The 18,405-nt window shown below is 48.3% G+C and overlaps 1 protein-coding gene across 2 annotated transcripts in view; it reads left to right on the forward strand.

Moving 5' to 3' along the window:
- ADD2 (adducin 2) overlaps positions 1-18,405 on the forward strand; it is a 349,565-nt gene that overhangs the window by 207,732 nt on the left and 123,428 nt on the right. For both annotated transcript variants that reach the window (XM_085633439.1, XM_085633440.1), the window contains exon 10: positions 6,784-7,041. In XM_085633439.1, coding sequence (XP_085489565.1) covers positions 6,784-7,041 — 258 coding nt within the window. The remainder of the gene's footprint in view (positions 1-6,783; positions 7,042-18,405) is intronic.

The following is an 18,405-nucleotide window of genomic DNA, read 5'->3' on the forward strand; positions in this document are numbered from 1 at the left end:
TTCACATGAGTGGTACAGTTAATTCTAGGGGTAAGTTGGAGCATTGTGAAGTCCTTGGAGAGTTCGGTAGCATTGAAGGCTGATTCCACATCAAAGTGAAGGTTGAAATCCCCAAGTACAGTCAGGTTGGGTGTGAAACTAATAAGATTGGATACAACTTCTACGATGGACTGGTGGAAGGAACCTAACGGGCCAGGGGGACGATAGACCAGAATACCGGAGAAAGATGTACGAGGTGAGCATTCTATAACAAAGTGAGCATTCTCACAGTCGGTAACTGGGTTGCCGAGCAGGCGGCAGGTGTAGGTGTCTTTGTAAATAATTGCTAACCCCCCACCCCTTCCTGTTGACCGGTCTGTTCTTTGAATGGTGAATCCTTGAGGGAGGGCTTGGATAATATCTGGTTCTGCGCTGGAATTTAGCCAAGTTTCGGTCAGGAATAGAGCATCTGGATTTAGATCTGTTAGGAGCATTGAAATCTCCGTGGAGTGTTTTGGGAGTGATCTGCAATCTAGTAGTAGAAATCTGAAGTGGGTGGTGTAGGTAAAGGAGTCGGCTTGAGTACTTGAAAGGGTAGATTGACATTTCGGGCAGTGTTTAACAAATTTTTCCGGAGAGATAGAATGTAGGCAGCGTATGTCAGGGGTTCTGTTGAGCTGTCTAAGTTGCGCAGACGAGTAGTAATACTGCTCCAATGGAGGAGAGACAGGGGTTCCGGCCCCGGGGCCCTGTTGGGCGCGGACGGGCGCAGGCGGGCTTGCCTTGTGTGCGCCTTCGGTGCGCCAGCGGCGCACCCGCTGCGCGCGTCCGCTGCGCGGTCGCGTCTTCACGCGCATTTTAAGCCTGAAAGGGGAAGAAGGAGCCGCCTAGGTCCAGCCACTAGAATGCTGACCTGGCGCTACTGTGATGCGGAAGTGAGGCAAGGAGAGTGCGCGCTCAGAGCATTGAACACAGCTCAATCCCAACCAAGGCATTTAGTAGCAGCATGCCATACGTGGACAGAATGTTTGGTGGGGCCAGTCAATCTAGAGTGTTCAGGTTTGGAATAGACAGCTCTATTGTAATTTCCCCCGGGGAGAAGCCACCTGTCCATGGCATAATCAGGGTCACCTGGCTGAGCGTAGATGGCGTGATTGATGGCTGCTAGATGTGCTGCCCAGTAATATTTTTTTATATCTGGGAGGCTAATGCCTCCGTCATACCAGTTCAAGGTAAGCTTGTTTAAAGCAATACTCGGCTTGCCATCCCACAGCAAGTCTCGTTGAAGGCCCTCTACCTCTTTAAAATAAGACATCGGAACAGGATCTAACGAATTCTGTAGGGCATACAAAAAACGGGGCAAGGACATAATTTTTAAAAGGGCTGCTATACCCGGTGCCGAGAGAGGGAGAGACTTCCAGTTAGTTATATCCTTCCTCAGCCTGGTCAGGGGCGGGAGTAAATTCCGAGCATACCGAAGCGATGGGTCTAAAGAGAGGAAAATGCCTAAGTAATTGAAGCGCACTGTGTTAATTTGTATAGGGCAGCCCTTCGGTGGTATAGGTGGATCTCCCGTCAGGACGAACAACAGGGACTTACTCCAGGTAACGGAGTAACCAGAGTATTTACCAAAAACCGCCAGGATATCTAAGACTGCTATCAGGGACTTTCTTGGGGAGGCCAAATAAAGTAGGATATCATCCGCATAGAGCGAGATGCGGTCTTCCCACTCCGGGGACCAGTGCAGCCCCCTTACAACTGGGTCCCTATGCACGCACGCCGCCAGTGGCTCTAAAGCCAAGGCAAACTAGAGAGGGGACAGTGGACACCCCTGGCGTGTCCCACGGCTAAGTACGAAAGTGGCCGACTTTTTATTATTAACCACTACCTGTGCCAAAGGCGTGGCGTATAAGAGCTGCACCCACTGGATATATTTTGGGCCAAGCCCTATTTTTCCCAATACTGCCCAGAGATAGGGCCATTTGATAGTATCAAAGGCCATGGTAGCATCCAGGGACACTATTATGGCTGGTTCTTGGATCGTGGTGACTCTACCCAGTACCCCATGGACTCTATACAAGTTAAGAGCTGTATTACGGTGTGGGATAAAGCCAGATTAGTCTGGGTGGACTAGGTTTCCAATTACTTTGATCAAGTGGTTGGCCAAGAGCTTAGCCAGAATATTAGGTTCAGCATTCAAGAGAGAAATCGGTCTGTACAACACAGTTAATTTTGGGTTTCCCTTCCTTATGAATAGGGACAATAATGGCAGTCCTCTGATCTCTAGGAAGTGACCCCCTTTCCCTGGATTCTTCAAACATGGACCGCAGGTGCGGGGCCAGTTTGTCAGGTCGAAGTTTATATAGCTCGATTGGAAGACCATTAGGACCGGAGGTCTTCCCTGAATTTAATGATCGGATCGCTTTCGCTATCTCATCATTCGATATTGTGCTCTCCAGAAAGTCACAGTCCTCCGCCGAAAGCTTGGGAAGTACAATGTCTGTCAACAGTTCACGGAAGTCAGCTACAGTATAGGGGGGCGATGGCAGAGTAGACAGTACTGAAGTGGTCGGCAAATTTATCTGCAATGTCTTGTGGATCCGTAAGAGGGTTGCCTACTCCATCGCGGAGTTCAGGCACCAGTCTGCTTGCCCACTCTTTTTTATCTAGCCAGGCTAATAGTTTACCTGCCTTATCTCCTAAGTTGTATATCCTTCCCAGTTTGTCTCTTCACAGGCTCTTGGCCTTTTCAGTCACTGATGCCCTATATTCTTGCTTTCGGAGCATCAGATAGTGAAGTTTGTCTGGTGTGACTCCCGATTCCAGATCAGTCTCTAGGCGACTAATCTCAGTCTCGACGTTAACGATATCTTTTTGGCTTTCTTTCTTTATTACGGAGATCAGGGACAAGGCTTGACCCCGGATCACTGTCTTAAAGGCCTCCCACATCTTCTGAGAGGAGGTCACAGATCGGTTGTTATCCATAAAATAGTTGTCTATGGCTTTGATGAGCTCCCTGCAAATTTTAGGGTCACAAAGATACCATGGATTAATAGGGGCCACCCTTCCCACCTGTCTGTAGTTAAGGACTAAGTGAATCCATACTGGAGAATCGTCAGAAATACCTCTAGCTAGGTGTTTAATCTCATAGATGTGGGTGGCCTGAGATGCAGGAACTAAAAAATAGTCTATGCGAGGTAGACTACCATGCGCCCCTGAATGAAAGGTGTGCTACACTTTACCTGGGTGATAAGTCCGCTACGGATCCACCAACCCCATAGTCTCAAGGAATTCAGGAAGCCAGCATGCAGCTGACCCCACCTCCCGGGTGGGGATGTCGGTCTAGTTCGCCCGAGACCACTGAATTAAAGTCACCCCCAAGTAATAGTAGGCCGTCTGGGATAGTGAGCAGGATGGTTCCAAGATCTTTAAAAGTTGTGGCCTGTAGGCCCGGTGGGACATAGATTGACATAAGCGTGATCGGGTGCCCCTCCCATGTGCCCGAAACCCCGATGTATCTAGCCCGATCGTCCGTCCAAGTGGCGTGTACTGCAAGTGGGAAGGATTTTCTCATCATGATACCAACTCCTCGTGAGCTGGAAGTGAACCCTGCGTGTTCTAACATGGTGTATTCCCATCTGTGCATTGCCTTACATGCATTACCGATCAGGTGAGTTTCTTGAAGCATGACAATATCAGGGGTCTGGAGTTTAATATATTGGAGAACTACACTGTGTTTGATCTTGTCGCCTAGCCCATTGACATTCCAGCTCAGAATCTTAACACCCTTAACCCACTGTGCAGCCATGAAGAATTTAAAAAAGTCATCACGTCCTCTGTGAGCGATATCATACATGCTGCAGATGTAAAAACTACAACAAAAATAAACAAAGTTCCCCCTCCCAACAACCCCCACCCTGCTGCCCTGCACCATGGGCTTAAAACTGCTCATCGAAAACCTTGCAGAGTGCCTGTTGCCCTAGCAAAAAACTAAAAGTAGAAGAAAAATGGGGGCGGAACACTCCGTCTCTCTGCCCCCAACCGAGCTTAAGTGTATATTCCCAAGTGAAAGGCACGTACCAAGTTCGTAAGTCTCAACAGCGATGGAAAAGGGTCTCCTTTTTTGTCCACATTAATATGGCAACCCGCCACCCGACCCATTCTCATTCGTTTGTAACATGGTATGTAAAAATTTGAAAAAGTGACAGATTTATAACAACCTGCATCAGAAGAACCAAGTAAACACAATTTAAGGGCCATCCTAGTAGTCTTAATATGAAGCCAAACATATTTATATAAAAACATGTTTCCCCATCCAAGCGATGGCAATAATAATATTAATTTACTACACTTTCTGGACCCATTACAAAGAGGTGGAATTTGAATTTGCTAATATTATTTTGAGAAAATTGTGTAAACTTCATTAATGGAACATATTGAGGCAAACTCTAGTAATGGAACCTATTGAGGCAAAATCTTAAAAAAGTTTAATTTTGATTCGACAGAAGCTTGGGAAATAGGATTGAGGTCTCAAGTGTATATGCAAAGGCAGTGACATCATTGGATTTCCCATCATCCATCTGTACAGGAAGTGACAAAACTGGTTTCCCGCCAATATGTCGTTAAAGGAAGAAGCAGAGCAAGAGATCTCATTTCCCTCATCCATCTGCACAGGAAGTGACATTGGATTACCCATCCTCTCTGCACAGGAAGTGACATCACTGGATTTACCATCATTCTTCTGCACAGGAAGTGACATCACTCCTCTCCAAAAAAGTGTCTGGGAAGGTAAAATTCAGTGGGGTAAGGCTGCAGGAGGTGTCCAGGAGGGAACATCGTCACCGGGTGGCCTAGGGTCAAAGCTGCAGTGAAGATTTCTAAGTTCGGACTTAGTCATCAAAATGGAACTCAAAAATTTGCCGCAGGATGAGGTACAGGGCTGTAGCCGAAGACTGTTCCATGAGTCGGATGGCCCTTGGTGAAGGACCGCTGAAAAGGATTGACTGCTGCAGAGAAAGGCATAGCAGGGGAAGCTGCGAAGTCAATCCGACAGGCGATGTACCTCAAGTGAATAGGCAAGCAGGTTGGTCGGGTGTCCTCCTGGTTTTCTGAGCAGTTTTGGCTACAATTTTCCAAAGTCCTCAGTTTTGTGATTTGGTCATCTTGGCATGTTTAGCACCACAACCAAGGGTCCAGGACTGGTAGGACACCTCTTGGGGGCTCAGACCTCATTTAGGCTGGGTCCAGGTGCAGGTTCAAGATGATGGTATTCTTTTATGTCCCTGTGGCTCTGAACGGGAGGCCAGCAAACCAGCTCTAGGAGTCCTGGGGTAGGTGAAGTTGTAGGGCTCAGCAGCAGGGCCAGCCTTTGACATTTCACAGCATGTTCCAAGCAGCATGGCAGTCTTTCCAGGTACAGCAGCAGTGCACAGCATGTCACAACAGAAAGCAATCCTCTGTGAGTCCTTCTGCAGGTCTAGCAATGAACTGAAGAGTGGGTCTGAAGCTCCTACTTTTATACGCTGGCACCCATCTTCTGAAAGCTAGGAGAAGCTTCTGAAAAGTTTCTTTGAAGTGTATGGAATTTCCTGACTCTCCTGCCCTGGCTCCAAGCTGTCGTCAGTGACAATGTGGCGTAGTTAGGCTCTGTTTGTGAAGGCAAGGCACAACCTATTCAGTCACCAGTGGGGCTGTACTCAGCTCCACCTCCCTCATCATGCCAGCAGATAGCCCATTGAGCCACACCTAATCCCTCTATTGTGTGACTGTCTGGGAGGAATTTACAATGTCTAACTGTCAGCTACACCCAGTCATGTAAACCAAAGCAAGCTGCAGGTGCAAAGGTATAAATGCCAACTTTCTAAGTGGCATTTTCCAAATTGTAATGAAAAATCTGACTTTTCATAGATATCAAACTTGAAATAGTCACCTGCTTCTAGTTAGGAATTCTAGCTTATTAAATGTAAGAAGGAATCCTCAATGTTATCCAGTTGGAGGGGTAGGCCTCATAGTAGTGAAAAACAAATTTAGGAATGTTTCACTACCAGGGCATGTAAAACATAAAATTGGACAGCACCATGCCCTACGGACTACCTTAGTGGTGGCATGTATGTAATTAAAGGGGAGTTTTAGGCTTTGGCAGGGGGTTTCAATGCCAAGTGTACATGGCAGTATTAAACTGCATTCAGGCTGCAATATGCTACTTAAGTGGACAGCACAATAAGTGCTGCAGGCCCACTGGTAGTATTTAATTTATAGGCCCTGGGTATATGGTATACCCCTCTACAAGGGTCTTGTACATAAATTAAATATTCCAATCAGTTGTAAGCCAATCAAACCATGTTTGGGGAGTGGGCACAAGCAGTTTAGTACTGATCAGCAGTGTTAAAGTGCACAGAATCCCAAGGGCAACAAAAACAAAAGTTTGCAAAAGATTTGAAGGTAACTAGGCCAAATTTTTGGGAGAAGATCACCCTCAAGGCTGACAGGTCTAACAAACAGTATTCTTAAAAACAATCTTTTATTACTTAGATACTCTGTTCCACAGTATTTTGGTTTTCGCAATATTTTTGACACAATATTCATGAAACACAAAATGTTTCCCAATATGTTTATCATTCACCAAACAGATGCTTACAGGGTAAGTAACGTTTTCCTTGGTCTTTATTAGATGAAGTACAATATGTAAAATACCTATGTGGTCTGATATAATTGCAGATAGAATCCAAAACTAGTATTTACATAGTATATACTTAGGATATGAACACTAAGATTAACTAAACAGTCAATATTTTGTGTTCCCAGGGGTACAGAACTGGCTATGCATACCGCCATCCATTTGTTCAGGAGAAGAGCAGACATAAAAGTGAGGTTGAAATACCAGCAACTGTCACTGCTTTCATTTTTGATGATGAAATATTGCCTCTCTCCTCTCTTCGCCAACATACTCAGAAGCAGCAGAAGGAAAAAACACGATGGCTAAATACGCCCAATACGTACTTGCGTGTCAGTTGTGCTGAGGAACAAACACGAAATGTAGGCAGTCCAAGGACGAAAACAACGGTAAGAATAATATTAATGGATCATTACCCAAATGACTTAAAAGAGTATTAGTCTGATTTTGAGGTTGAGTCAGTGAACTTTCTGACCCTGATTTGACAAATGTACAGCCTCTGCAAAAGAAGCTATTGAAAATGCACCAGAGAGGCTCTATCTGCCATGGGCAGATCCAGTTTGGTGGAGAAACATGGTATAAAAAAATCCATCATTATCTGTCAATATTGATTGATTTCGTTGCGCGCGCTGCATCGCTAAATGCGATGCAGCGCACACAACGAAATCCGTTTTATTTATTTATATGTTTACTTACCTCTAATCAGCCGTAATCCGTAGTTTACTACCCCCCACCCTGCCCCTCCCCCGCCCCACGTCAGCGCCCAGCAGCACTCCCACCACGGGCCGCTACTGGGTGGAAGGATGGCCACCGCCGGTCCGGCAGTGGCGGTCCTTCCGCAATCACATGGTGATTTACTGACCGCCAAATTAGGATGGCAGTAGGTATTGCGGCGGATGGATAGTCCGTCTGCCGCTTTTCCGTGGGAGGTAATAGCACCAATTGCTTGGCGGATGTAGCAGGGCCACTAATATGGTGGCGGTGCCTAGCAGGCACTGTCCGCCATATTAGGATGTGGGGTTTAGGAGGCCTTTCCATGGGGACCAGTTGCGGGCCCACCTTGTGGGGGAAGGGGGTGTCGCTGCACTAGGGGGTACCCATGGTACCCCCCTGCATTTTAATGCACCAAGAGGCAGGCACTGCGTGGTGCCTGCCATGTGGTACAGGGAAATAAGGTGCATGCACCTTTATCATTGCGGACGGTGCTGCAGCCAGCAGTACCTCCTGCTATGATAAAGGCCCAGGATGCACCCGCCAGTATGGCGGGGGCATCCTAATAGCAGTGGTGAGACCGCCGCATGTCTGGCGGGCTCAAACACCGCTATAGCTGTTTTGCTTAGGATGTGCTTGTTATTTGGTTGTCTGAGTCTGTTACAAAGCACAGCGCTATTTCCCTCATCACCCTTCCATGTTCACTTGCTTTACTTTGTTGTCATGTTGTTGGTTATACAGCTTTTTTTGTTCACAAAATCCCAAGTCAATCCATGGCTTTCTTAAATTGTCGTGTGACACAGTGATATTCACTGCATAGTAGATTTCACCATTTCTCCACACATCCTTAACATAACATAACGTGTATTTGTAAAGCGCACGTTCACCCCCAAAGGGGCATCTTGGCACTGAATAACAGATGTTTATTGTTACCCAACTCAATGGTACTCATTTTATGACCTCAGAAAGGATGAAAGGCTGAGTGGACTTACCGGGAATTGAACCTGTGACCATGAGGTAGAACACATGCCCCTGCAGTGGATGCATTAGTCCATTTATCCACCAGACCCGGCCCTTCCCATGCTGCCTTTGACCTCTTATTATATACTGTTAACCCATATGATACTTCAAGGTCATGAATTTCCTCTGACATTGAAATACTTGTCCAACTTATATTGATGTGATTTTGATTGGCGTGATGGTTAGGAAACTGGACATTGGTGACAGTGAGTCATAGAGTCTTGGTCTGAATATGATTTCTCCTATTTGGCGGCAGTTTACGACTGAGGCCCTCTGGAATAGGTATGTTGTATTGTGTTATTACTGCTCAAGTTGGAGCATTGGCACTTACTTGCTGGGCCTTTTGTGGTAGATGGATGCAAGGTTCACAAGTAGTTGATGATGGTCGCAAGCAAGCATGGCACTCAGAGGTTGCTGACATAGCCATGGTATCATCCGTGCACGTAGGCAGAGGATACATCATCTTCCTTTCAGCTTGTACAGAGGTCAGTCCCTCACCAAAACCAAGTACCCAGAAATGCAATGTGTGGGAAAGTAAAATCACTTCATTGTATAATTCTTTTAAGCAACAAATATAAGCTATGTAAAAAGGAAATAAATGAGAAACCCTGTAAATAAATAATTTTCATTTATAATGAACGGAATTAAAAACAAAATGTTTGTGTATGTCCCCTCTATACACACTCCTCATACCATCCATCTGTTTTGTAGAAACATATTGTCCTGTTTACTATCAGCATTTCAGAGGAAATTCTTTGGGGGCTGACACTACAGCAGTGTGGCTGTGAACCTGCTTGTATTCATCCAAACACTTCCAACAAAAAATTGCTCAAACCTTTTTCAGAGCATCGATAGCGCAATTTAACCAGACAAAGTCCTTTCAATCTGTTAATTTAAGATAGTGCTGCTATTTCCTAATTAGGAGTCCAAACAATTTTAATTCCCATTCTCCAAAACATATTAGCTTGTTTTTACAATAAAGGGGCCGTTTAAAGTTTGGCCCATTGGAAACCCTGCTATAGGTCATTGGGACCCCTCACCCAGGATACTTGTAATTCCCCTGCCTTATTTGGTGGAGGGGGAACCTCCAAGTTTTTAACAGTACAAGGCTACTGATTCTGCCCTTGGACACATTTAACTAGTGCAGATTAAAAAGTGGTGGGCAGTGGCAGTGTCTCCACCCCCTTGTGGTCCACATACCATATCTTTTAATTGATCATATACATTTGTCTATAGGTTTCAATCCTGTACTATCCTAGCCTTTCCAAACAACTTTCTCCTCTGAAATTAAAATCTAGAAATATTCGGATATAGTGTACATTCATCACAAGGGTCACGTCCACTTACTTGACTCTTTAAGAATAAAATTATGTTTGGAAAATAAAAGGAAAATGGCAAAAAGGTGCCTGGCATGGTGAATCTACTTCTAATCTTTCCTAACAATATTTTTGTCTAAAGTAGGGCTCTCAGACAAATCTATAAATATTAATATAAAAATATTAAGATAGAAAGGAGACAAGCTCCTGGTTGGAACGTTCTAAACCAACTATATTCTTCCACAGTTAAAGTTACATTTACAATCTACAATATCATAGTAATTGCTTTACGTTTGTGTTCCTCTGCTATTCTGTTATAAGCACCATAGCTATATTTTACTTCTCCTTCCCAAAAGGTTCTTCACTCCTAGTACCTCAAATCAGGTGTTTAAAACTTCCACTTTGATGATAGTCTGACGTGGAGGTCAAATATACTCTAAAACATGGTTTTGCTGTCCTCCAATATTCATGCTTGCCTTTTTATCCAGATTGGTACCTGAATATGCATGTTTTAAACAGGCTGCCTCTACTATTTGGATTGGGGGATGGCTTACTTTCCTCCTTTGCCCTCCTTGTTGGCCCAGGCTTCAATTTGCACAGTTACAGATTATGAAACTACATCAGTTACATTGCTACTCTAGAAATCAAATGAAATGTGACCTTTTACTCAATCAAGAGTCCGAGGAAAGGAGATGAGCACATATGCTGTAATCTCCTGCATTGCCAAGTTCTGAATTCTTGTAGTAGGCAGCCTTCTGTAGAGAAATGACATGGTGTAGAATAAAAACATGTTAAGGGGCGACATATCTTAGAACAATTTCTATATAATAAAAGAACTGGCAGTGCAGCATTAATTCTACTTTGAAAGGTTTTGATTAAAGTAAGGCCCTTGCAACTTAGTGTCCAAATGGCAAAAGAGGACAGTATCATTTAGAAGATGTGCTGGGGTAGAGGAATCGTATTGCTTGCTAGGCCTTCAAATAGATTTTTATTATGGAAGTGGGAATATTTGTATTTAATATAAGGTGAAGGGATGGTCAAAGTAGGACCAGATGTATGCAGGAACGGAGATGCAAAAGAGTCAACTGGTGGAGGGTGAGATAGGTGGAGCCAAAATAGAAAGCAAGTGGCTCATAGGAGGATTAGGGGTGAAACATCAGCTGGTTGGGGCAGTGATGCATGTGTAGGAGAAAGAAGTGGGACAGGAAGATGAAAATGGTCATCAACAATAACGCGGGTGAGTGCAGGGGATGGTTGGAGCTGCGGAAAAACACCTCCCTCTACTACAAACAGCAGCTAATAATTTTTAAGATAGGCAATAGTGATCGGGGATAAGGTATGGGTCTTCAACTGGAATGTGAATGGCCATGTAAATATCATAAGGTGAGACTCATAAGAGTTCCTTATGCATTCTGATGCAAATTTTGTTCTAATAGGACATAACTAGAAGGCTTACCCTCGTTGTTAGAGAGGAATTATGAGTAAAACTCTTAGCGGCTGAATATTCAAGATATAGAAGCGCAGCAAATTGATGCAAAGTCTTGATGGATCACTTTGCACTGAAAAAAGTGCCCTCTTTAGCAATTTGCGCTGCTTTGGGTAAAGGGCGGTACTTGGCTGTTCCAGTACAACCATCAATGATAATTGACATGAAGCTCTATTATACTAAATTGGGGAGGGAGGGCTTTCTATGTTCTGTTCAACTATTGAACTATTGTTCAATCTCAATAAAAAAATATTGCAATATAAAAAAGGATGCCTCCTTGAGGCAGGCACAAAGTTGGATTTTTTTTTATTTCTCCTAACATTTAGCACATTGTATGTGGTAGAAACTTATTTGATTTTTTAAAAACGATAAAAGACTGGAACAAGCCACCAGAATGCATACGACATCAAAGCGATTAGTCCAATAAAAAGGCATTAAAAAGGTATAAACATGTCAGGATTCATATGTGTGGAGGGGAACAAGCATTTTAAATAGGTAAGTTAAGAACTGACTTGCTTGCTTCTACAGGATGTAATTTGCTGCAAGCGCTAAGAAAGTATGAACAACAACATTATCATCCACGTCTGTTTCCGTTTTGGAATGAGATCTTTCGAAGGAAATGATCCCAGCCCTAGTAGGGTTAGGTTCCACTTTTTTTTATATGAAAAGTGTTCTGACGGGTACGGTTGGGTTTCAGCATTTTGTAAGATTGCATCACGGCCCATGCGTGGGGTTTCTGGGCCAAGGCGGCTTTTTCTATTAGCAATGAGTGATGCTTGATGGCTTTGTTTGCTGCATTTGTAAACCCAGAGTAGGTCCATATTGTATACCAAACCGTGTCTAACTGTAATGCAGAAAGCCATTCCTTTAAGACTGGGCATACAGATTTGATTAGCCTGGATTGTTTTTCGATCTCCTGCCAACAGTAATGGGCTAGGGTGTTATCTTCAGCTGCCCTCATTCTCCAATAGTATTTCCTTGTCTTGCAGGTATCTGTTTTTTTTAGACAATGAAAATGAAATTTCTTGAAGAGACGAGAATGTGCTGCGTTTAAAACTTTTGAGTCCTTTGCATTTATCATTTCAGATCCTTTTTTTTTTTTTTTGAATTCATATTTAACTTTATTGGTCACAGTCACAGAACAAAAAGACAAGGTGCATATCATTTTGTCATTCACAAACAAAAGAATACAGATCAAGAAAAAAACATTCTTCTGTTACATTAAATACCATTACAGATAAGTAAATAAATACATACAGATGGATAAATAAAGTAAACACTTGTATCATATCAAGTCGTATCAAATCATATCATGTCACATTTCAACAATAATTGCAAAGATACTTTTAGTCCCATTGAAGGCAGGACCAAAGCCGTCCAAACTTGACCAATGAGGAGGAGCCTAGCGCGCAACCAAGATGGCCGCGTAGGTGCGAGGCTCCCGAGGACCTCCGCGACCTCCTATGACTATCCTGACCATATCCTGTCCCAGATGAGGGGACTGTGTTGGTGAGCCCGAGCTGAGGTGGCGCCCGTTTTCCGCTTCCAAATCGGACCTCGGACACCGACTTTAGCACCGATTGAGGTTTGCGGCCTTCTCCTGGCCGAACCCCAGACTTGCGTTGTGGGGCGATCCAGTGACGAAGTGAATAACAGCGGCGGACAGGGCTTGGTGGCTCGCGTAACCCACACTTTCACTTTCGCTTTCGCACCCTCCTTGCTGTCTATGCGAGGTTGGGTCGCGGGGCTTCGTGTGTTGGTGTGGCCTCGCTAGGGGACCCGGCCTGCCTGCCGGCTGTGATCCGCCCCGCAGATCTGGGGTCGCACCCCCCCGGAGCCCGTGGACCGGCTTGCCCGCCCTTCACGACGTGGCTGGTGCGATCGGGAGACTGGGACCATGGCCACGAAACAAGATGGCAATCGGGCAAAGGTAAAATCGACCCGGCGTGGCGCAGCCCATCAGTCCAACAGCATGGATCGCTATACCCTCCAGAAGGGATCTCCGGAGGTGCCACGCAGGTCCCCTGAGGGCCCTACTGATGCCCCCGATCTGCCCACGGATCTGACTCTGCGGGATGTCATGGGCGCCATCGCCGAGATGAAGGCCTCTGTGGGCCAGCGTTTTGACACACTGGCGCAGAAGATCGACTCGGTCCTCGTAGATGTTGGCCTGATAAGGGCCGATCTCTCCAAGACCAACGACCGAGTCGATTCTTTGGCCCACACTGCATCGGGCCTTACGACAGATGTGGCGGCCCTGCAAACGGAGGTGCGTCGGCTTGCTCGGGCGAGTGCGCTGATGGATCGTCGCCTGGAGGATTCCGAGAGTCGGGCCCGGAGGAACAACATCCGTATCATCGGGGTGCCTGAGGGACGTGAGGAAGCGGCGGCGGACCTTTTCGTGGAAGACCTGATTGTTACTCATCTCCAGCCACGGGGGCTGAGTAAATTCTTTGCTGTGGAGAGGGCCCACAGGGTTCCCGGGGGAAGGCCTAAGGTCGGAGCCGCTCCGAGACCTCTCATCGCCCGGATTTTTAATTTTCGGGACAGAGACGCTATCCTGCAATCCTCCAGACTACAGGGACCGATTAGACTTGACAATATGGACATTAATTTCTATCCTGATTTCACCCCTGCGGTCCAGAAGCAGAGACTGAGCTTCCTTGGTGTCAAGTGCCGTCTTCGGGACCTAAATCTCAAATACGCCATGCTTTTCCCAGCTAAGCTGCGAGTGGAGGTGGAAGGTCGCACACACTTTTTTGATCGTCCCGAAGCGGCCGGAGACTGGCTGGATACTCTGTCTGGAGATCGGGATCGGGGTGGCGGGGGGGGAGCGGCCGGGGGAGAGGGCTCGCCGGATCAAGACTGAGGGACTAATATTAGGCCTCGCTCGGGACAAAAATGATGCCACTTCTGACTATACGTCGGATTGCTTAAGGTCCCCTCCTATGGAGGTTGTGTGGGGTCTCTTGGGGGTTCTCCCTCCTCCTCTGGGGGTCTAGTTAGTTTAACTATCTATGGGGCGACAGGCACACTGCACGTTGGGGGGGCTGTCTGGGCTCATGCAGGGGTGCAGGGAGGGGGGAGTTTTGTTGGGGTGGGTGGGCAGGGATGGGGTGTTGTTCGTTATTATCACAAGGCAACCCTTTTTTTGTGTTGGTTCTACTGTGCTCTCGGGGGGACGAATGATGGTTTCTGTGTATGATGGGGGGTAGGGAATTAACTTTGTTGTCTTGGAACGTCAATGGACTGGGGGACAGGATCAAACGAGGTGTGGTCCTACAGTATCTGAAGCGACTCTCGCCTGATGTGGTCTTCCTGCAGGAGACACACCTTATTGGCAATTCCTTCTGCGCCATGAATCGGCGTGGCTACCGCCTCGTGGCCCACTCGGGCTTCACATCAGGCTCGAGGGGTGTGGGTATCATGGTAAAGAACTCGCTCCCGTTAGAAATTGATGAGGTGCTCCACGATGACAGGGGACGTTACACTGTCTTGGTGGGGAGAATGGAGGGCAAAGTGGTTGTCTTTGTTTCAGTGTACGTCCCACCGGGGTTGCAGTCGACCACCTTTGCAGATCTGGGGCGCCTCCTCCTTGGCCTTACGGGGGGGCTTCTGGTGGTGGCGGGGGATTTCAACGCGGTGGTTTCTGGGACTGTGGATCGTCACCCCCCTAGGGACCTCCCCCGGGCACAGGCGTGGCTATCCGGCCTCTTGGATACACTGGGATTGGTGGACTGCTGGCGTTTAAAACATCCCACGCAGCTGCAATACACTTTCCACTCGGGGGCCCATGGTAGTCTCTCACGGCTTGATTATGTCCTTGTCCCGGCGGCCCATGTCGGGAGGGTGGGGGAGGTGCGCCATTTGGCACGGGGTATCTCGGACCACTCCCCGCTATTGTTGCATTTTGATGTCTTTCCGAGGGCTGAGAGCAGGGTGGTCCCAATCAATTCCTGGTACCTGCGCGACCCCACCATTCGCGCTGACTTGATTAAATCCCTCCAGCGCTATTTTGAGGAGAATGTGGGGTCAGTGCCTTCAGCTATCTCCCTGTGGGAGGCCTTCAAAACAGTACTTAGAGGGGAGGCCCTATCCCTTATTTCCCACGCCCGGAGGCGCGAGCGGGAGGAGGTGACCCGGGTGGAGGCTGAAATAGCTGAGCTGGAGGGTAATCTAGAAGATGGGGTGACGGATGCTGCACTACACGTCCTCCAGCTCAAACAGGCGGCTTATAGGGCCCTCGTTACGGAGGCGGCCAGGGGCCTTAGTAGAGAGCAACAGGGGCGATTGTATGATGTGGGTGATAAGGCTGGTAAACTGATAGCGTGGTTGGATAAAAAGGAGAGAGCGAATCGTGTGGTCCAGCTGATTGAGAAACCGAATGGTGTGTGTGTAACTGAGCCAGAAGAAATTGTCTCCTGTTTCGCGGAGTATTTCCGCGAGGTGTATTCCCCGGTCTCTTCTTGCTCGGAAGAGGATTCCCGTGCCCTGCTCAGGGATATCGCGCTGCCTTCCCTGTCCGGGGAGGACAGGGTGTCGCTGGACGCCGCTCCCACCTCCGACGAAATCGCCCTCGCCATACGCTCGGTCGCTTCTGGCAAAGCCATGGGCCCGAACGGTATCCCTATCGAGCTGTATAAGCTGCGACCGGATACATTGGCGCCTCACCTCTGCGCAATGTTCCTTGCGGCCCACTCGCTGGGCTCCCTCCCGCTTGACCAGCGTCTGGCTACAATCGTGGTGATCCACAAGGAAGGGAGACCTCGGGATCGGGTTACTTCTTATCGGCCTATCTCATTACTGAATGCGGAGCCTAAAATTCTCGCTAAGGTACTCGCCAATCGGCTGGTCGGTGTGGTGGGAGATCTGGTTCATCAGGACCAGTCTGGCTTTATTCCCCATCGCAATACAGCCCTTAATCTGCGGCGTTTGCATGGGGTGCTTGCGCGCGTCCCATTTATACGGGAACCGGCCATTTTGGCGTCCTTAGATGCCACCATGGCGTTTGACACGCTTGAGTGGCCATACATCTGGGCGATGCTTGCGAAGTTTGGATTTGGCCCAGGATTCATCAGTTGGGTCAAATTGTTGTATGCGGGCCCATTGGCGCAGGTGGTCGTGAACGGAAGAGTATCGGCCCCGTTTGAGCTGGGCCGGGGCACGCGACAGGGCTGTCCCTTGTCGCCGCTCCTTTTTGTGCTTGCCTTGGAGCCCCTGGCGGAGTGGCTGCGGTGGGAGCCTTCCATCCGTGGTCTCCGTTGGACCCCTGAGTATGAGGACCGCGTATCCCTATACGCTGATGACATCCTTCTGTACCTAGCCTCCCCACGTAAATCACTTATAGTGCTAGTTGATGTTTTACGCTCGTTTGGTCGTAACTCCGGTCTCGTCATCAACTGGGCTAAATCGTGTGTGTATGTTCTCTCTGGGGAGGCTCCTATTCTCCCGCGGGGCTGTCCGATCCAGATCGCCCCGCAGGGATTTCGGTACCTGGGTGTCTTCATTACTCTGGACCCGGAGGCCCGGTATGAACGGAATCTGCTTCCCCCCCTCCAGCGTCTGCGGGTAGATGTCGCACGCTGGCGGCGCCTGCCGCTTTCGCCGCTCGGCCGGGCGGCATTGTTCAAGATGATGTCTCTGCCGCGTTTTCTGTACGCTTTGCAGAACACTATGGACTTGGTCCCGGCGCGCTACTTCCGAGAGGTGGAGAGTCTGCAACGCCGCCTGTTCTGGGACGGGAGGCCGCGCATTGCTCTGGCTAAGCTGACGCTCCCATGGTTTGACGGGGGGATTGCCCTCCCGGATATTAAACGGTACTATTGGGCCTCCCAGCTCGCTGCCATTAACCATGGCCTCTACGGGCCCGCCTTAAACCCGGCATTTGAAATGGACAAGATGCTCCTGCCAGGTGGAGACTACAATCGAGCGCTCTACTCTAGCGCGCCCGACGCTCGTCTGACGGGCCCCACGCGTGTCATGGTGCAAGTCTGGCACGCGGCCAATGCAGCTATGGGGTGGAAGGACCGTTTGACCCGGGCATCACCACTATACGCGTCTGAGCGGTTAGGTTCCTTGTGGACCTCTAAGGGCTTCGAGAAGTGGGACATAATAGGTATCAGTAAAGTGGGGGATCTTTGGACGAGGGGAGGATTTAAAACGTTCGATATGCTGCAGACGGAATTTCAGTTGCAGGGCAGTGAATACTTTCGGTATTTGCAGGTCCGTCATGCGCTGGGCTCCGTCTTCTCGGACGTTGCCTCCATCCCGGAATGTTCCCCCCTGGAGGATAGAATGCTGGATGGGCACGTCCCGGACAGCACGATCTCACTTATATACAAGAAGCTCATAAACGACCGGTCGGGCCTGTTGACTGCCCTTCGTGCGGCTTGGGTTGCCGACGGGCTGGAGTTGGACGACGAGGACTGGACCTCCGCGGTGGCCTCCCCGAAGGAGGTGGCCATACCGGCTCGCCTTCGCTTCGTCCAGCTCAAGATACTCCACCGGGTCTACATGACGGGGCCAAAGCTTCTGCGTATGGGCTATGCTGGAGATGGGTTGTGTAAGCGTGGGTGTGGTGCTTTGGGGACCTTTCTGCATATTTTGTGGGAGTGCCCGGAGGTGGAAGGATTCTGGCGTGGTGTACATGAGGTGCTGCGACTGGTTACGCATGTGGCGCTGTTGCCTGAAGCGAGAAGATGCCTGTTGAATGTGTGGGAACCGACTGATTACTCGGCACCGCAGACGTGGTGGGTGACTCTGGGATACATGATAGCCAAGCGTGATATTGCTCAACTGTGGGGGTCCCAGAGGCCCCCGACGGTCTCGGCCTGGAAAGAACACATGGACTGGTGCATGTTTCGAGAAAAGGTGGTGTATGTGGCGAGGGGTAAGCCTGGGACGTGGGTGAAAGTATGGGGCCCCTGGAACGCCTACCGAGGGGGTATCTGTGCACCTCCGCTGCTGCCTGATGCCTCGCCAGCCCCGTCCCCTTAGCCGCCTCATTCCCCCGCTGCCGGGCATTGGGTTCCCCCAGTCCTCGCTCTGTTCTCTTCCCCCTCTTTATATTTCTGTGTATAGTTGGGATCCCCCCTCTAGGGGAGCACGTGCTGCTATTTTTGATTGTGGGTTGCCTTGTGGGTGTGGTTTTTATTTTTGTTGTTCTTAATTTAAAATGAAACCGTATAATGGGGCCTGGATGATGTGGCGTTTGACATTGT

Source organism: Triturus cristatus, chromosome 11 (assembly GCF_964204655.1).
Source record: "Triturus cristatus chromosome 11, aTriCri1.1, whole genome shotgun sequence".
Lineage (NCBI taxonomy): Eukaryota > Metazoa > Chordata > Amphibia > Caudata > Salamandridae > Triturus > Triturus cristatus.